This window comes from Phaethon lepturus, unplaced genomic scaffold (genome assembly GCF_000687285.1).
Source record: "Phaethon lepturus isolate BGI_N335 unplaced genomic scaffold, ASM68728v1 scaffold33886, whole genome shotgun sequence".
In the NCBI taxonomy this organism is placed as follows: Eukaryota; Metazoa; Chordata; class Aves; order Phaethontiformes; family Phaethontidae; genus Phaethon; species Phaethon lepturus.
In genome coordinates this window covers 1-4,222 of record NW_010547438.1, presented here as the reverse complement: position 1 = coordinate 4,222, position 4,222 = coordinate 1, and the positions used below count along the sequence as shown (strand labels likewise).

The following is a 4,222-nucleotide window of genomic DNA, read 5'->3' as shown; positions in this document are numbered from 1 at the left end:
GGAGGGGGGGGATGGGGTTGGCGGAGCCGGGGCGGTGCAGGGGGGCCCGGAGCTGCCCCATTTCTCTTCAGCTTTCCAGCCAAGCTCACCCCGGCCCCTTGCCCCAAGCTGGGGTGGGCCACGCAGCTGGCGGAGGAGCAGCTCGGCGCTTGGGAAAACCCCCGAGGAGCGGGAGACCGAGTCCTGCAGGGCCAGCTGGAGGCAGGTTGGAGCTTGCCCGAAATAAGCTTTCCTCGGTGCTAGGCTGTTCATCGTGGTGTTTCATGCGGGATGGTGAGGCTGCAGAGTTGCTTCCATCCGCCGACAGCACGGGGCAGCACCGGACCTCCGGAGCATCCTGCTGCCACCATCGCTTTCGTCGTTTGGGTGGATTTGGGATTTGCTCTTTTGTTTCAATCTCTTTCCTTCTTCTTTTTTTTTTTGCAGGCGAACAGCGCGACGCCGCAATGCCCGAGCCGTAAGTAGCACGAGTTTCCCTCGGATTTCACTAAATCCTCGCCTGGCTGCTGGGCTACTCGTGCCGGCTGAGCTTGTCTGTTTTTTGGGGAGGCTCAGCTGAGACACTGGCCCGTGCCTAAGATTGTGCCGTTGCCTTTACAAAAGCTGTCTTTAAATAAAAATCGTTAGTGATTTCAATGTCCCGATTCAAACCTTGGAGCTTTTCTAGATCCCAAAATAGGGATCTGAGGTGGGCAGCACCGCTCGCTGTGCTGTGAGGCTCTTCTTGGCACATCGTACAAACGTAACGTATTCCCCGGCACGAACAGCCGGGAGAAACCTTCGTGCAAGGCTTTCACCAAGCCATGGCGCGGAGCTGCCCCAGCCCTGCAAACCTGAACAGGATCCCAGCACCCTGCGTGCCGGCCCCCGGCTGCACAGGGAGCGCGTGAACAAGGGTGTTGTGGCCCGAACCGCAGGGACCGGGCTGGGGCTGCCACAACGGCAGCGTGGCAGCTCGCCTGCCCCATCTGAGTGGCATTTTGGCTTTTTGAGCTGTGGCCCTGAGTGCCCGCTGCATTTCCAGAGAGCACCATCATCTCAGAGCTGGCTTACTTGCAGGTGGCAGCTATTAGATAGAGAAATAAGGAAACCAGCTGCAATCACATGAGATGATTTTCTTGACTGTCACCTCTTTTTGACTCATTCACTGATGCCCTGTTCTCTTCTCTTGTTCCTTACTGCTCCCTCCTGAACGCATGCCTGCCTGCAGGGAGGTAAGTGCCTTTCCTTTCAGGAGCGATCTTGATGCTACGCTGCATTTGCTGTGTTTCTTTTCAAAGGGTTTTTTTTTTCCTCCTCTTTCCTCTAGAGAAAATCCAAGATCACAGCCTCACGCAAACTCTTGTTGAAGGTGAGTCCTGAGGGCTGGAAACTCCCTGGGGTTTGTCTTGCTGGGGAAAAGCAGCCAGGCTTGAAGTGCGTGGTTGGTGGGACAGCGATGAGGAACGGCAGAAGTATGGGCCTTGGGGAGCTGCTCCCACTCCCACCTCTTGTCTTCTCAAAATTCCTCACTCATGTGGGCTTTGTGGTCCGTACACCAAACAAACCTCCCCTCACCTCCACTTTGCTAAGATGGGGAGAGACTCTGACACCTTCAGCTCTAAAGCCACAAACCTCATGTTTGTGCACCAGCAACTCTGCAGCACAAGCCTGGGAGCTCCCCCAGTTGTGGCTTGGGAAAATCATTTACTGCCACAGCAGAGCAAACCGATGCAAAGAAAGTGCCGACATCAGCATCCGTTGGGACCACTGCCACCGCAGCCCCGTGGTATCTCTGGCCCTGCTGTTCTCCTTGCCTTCAGGGTCACCACACAAAAGATGTAGGGATTTTTTGATGTGTGTTGCAGCAGCACGGTGATTTTGGGAGGACAGTTACAGCAGGGAGGAGGTTTGGGAGGCAGGCAAGACTGTCCCATCTTACAGACGTTGCATGAGGAGGTTCAGGGGGAGCAGGGGAGTCTGTTCACATCTCTGCCATTTATTTGTGCTCGTAGAGTTTGATGCTGGCAAAAGCGAAGGAGGAGTGGGACCAGGAGATCGTGGACAAGCAGTCAGAGAAGGAAAGATACCTGTCTGAGCGGATCACGCCACTGCACACCAGTGGGCTTTCCTTGAGCCAGCTCCAGGTATTTCTCAGGTGCAAGGGTGGAGCAAGCTCCTTGGGAGCATGGAGGAGCATTGCTCATCACTCTCCTGTTGTGCTTGGCCCACAGGACCTGTGCAGGGAGCTGCACGAGAAGGTTGAAATCGTGGATGAAGAGAGATATGATATCGAAGCAAAATGCAACCATAATACTCGGGAGGTAGGAGGCAGGATGGGCTGTTTGCTTCGACATTGACTCCCTCCCAGATGGCAGCTTGGGCCTCGATGGGGGTCTGTCATGGCCTGAGCTGAGCTTGGATATGGGACATGCACCAGGCTTATCTAAGGGCTGGTATTTGCTCTGCAAGGCACCACTCAGCACAAGGTTCATCCCTGCCTCAGGGAGCTCAGGCTGTCCACTGGGTCCACAGGCCACCTCATTGCTCTTCTGGTCACTCCTTGTGGGTCTGAGGGCTCCTCCTCATGGTTATGGCTGCCATCCAAGCAGGTTGGGCAAGGCAATAACAACAGGTCTATATGCAGGTGGACAGTCCCTTGGTGAAGGTGGTCCTCGTGGCTGTAGGAGACACACAGACCCCCCTGGGGCTCAGTGTTGGCAGAGATTCCTGCTTCTCATAGGAGCTTTTTGTGCAAGGCAGCCATGCGATGACTTCCCACACCTCCTTCCTTTCCTCAACCTGCAGATTAAAGATCTGAAAATCAAAGTGCTTGATCTCCGAGGAAAGTTCAAGCGACCCCCCCTGCGGCGAGTCCGTGTCTCCGCTGATGCCATGCTGAGGGCTCTGCTGGGCTCCAAGCACAAGGTTTCCATGGATCTGAGAGCCAACCTGAAGTCTGTCAAGAAGGAGGACACGGAGAAGGTGGGTGACTCTTCTAGAGGCCAGAGATGGAGACACCTCCTAGGGATGCCCTTGCCCTTCTCCAAGGTCTCCTGTGAAGCCTGCATGGGTTGTGATCATCCCTTGTAAGCCTCAGAAATAGCACGGTGCAGTCCTTGTGAGGCACTGCCCATCGCGGGATGTTGTAGGACCGTGTGGGAGCAGTCTGACTGGGCCAGATAACTGGTGGATGATGACAAGTGAGATTTAGGGCTACCTCCATGATGCTTTTCCCTCCCAGAGCATGGGGGGTCTTTCAGCTGGGGTCCCCTTGGCATGTCTGATGAGGTGCACTCACAGAGGGTTTGGTCTTTGGTTTTCTAGGGAATCAGGAGAGCTCCTGTTTGGTGCAATCATACCCAGAAAACACCCAGGAAACTCCCAGACTCAGATTAGATAAAACAGAGCAATCCCAGGGAGCATGCTTGGCCCGAGGTAAACAGCCCAGTTCACACCAGCTTTGCAGAGATGCGAGAGGGCAAAGTACCAGAGATGGAGAGTGATGCCCAAACCTGCCTGGGGTATGCAGGCACCCCCAACGGCAAGAGTTGTGCCTCTTTCCTAGGGCCTCTCCCCAGCGGGGTTTTACCCTTTGGTCCCAGCTCAGCAGATTGGAAGAGAATCTCAGTTTTCAATTATTTTTCCTTTTTTTCCCCCTGTTGCTGGTACAGCACATTTTTCAGTCCTTTGGACAGAAAACTGTGTTTGCAGTCCTCAACACCAGGTGGTGAATAGATCTGAGTTTATTTTAGATGTCGTGAGATGATTTTGGGGAACGGCTTGTAATCTATGAATGCTTGTGGGTTGGCAGAGCAGACAGCTGGGCATGCTCCCAGAGCTGCCGTCATCTCCCCTTTCTGCTCTGGAAGCGGCTGCCAGGCTCTCACTGTCACACCAGCAGTCCCCGTCCCCCCCAAAAGCTCAGAGAAGGTGGAGATGAGTTTTATGTAGGCTGGGAGGTCTCTGCAGAAAGTGGTTTTGCTTGCATTCGCCCCAGTGTGCTTGTGTAAATCTGGAGTAAGTCCCGTGTGCTAGTTTCTTCCTCCGAAAGAGATTTTCTGGGATTTTGGTGCCTTCTGGCGCATTGACGCAAGTTCGCCAGGCTCTGGGGGAATATCTACAAGAATCCAGACTCCTCTGAGGAGATCAGACGGCTCCGCCATCTTCCCAGGCGCTCGGCGCGGGGCGCACGGCGGAGCTGGCTCTGGGGCAGGCGGCGTTTGCCACAGGGCAGCTGCCT

General features: G+C 54.8%; 1 protein-coding gene across 1 annotated transcript; it reads left to right on the top strand.

Moving 5' to 3' along the window:
• Nucleotides 1–446: 446 nt before the first annotated feature.
• On the top strand, nt 447–2,964 carry TNNI1 (troponin I type 1 (skeletal, slow); the record flags this gene model as incomplete). The annotated part of the gene is given in 5 exon segments (XM_010289651.1): nt 447–461; nt 1,310–1,351; nt 1,995–2,126; nt 2,214–2,303; nt 2,788–2,964. Coding segments are annotated over 5 exon segments (456 nt in total), but the record flags the coding sequence as incomplete, so codon positions are not given.
• Nucleotides 2,965–4,222: the final 1,258 nt, after the last annotated feature.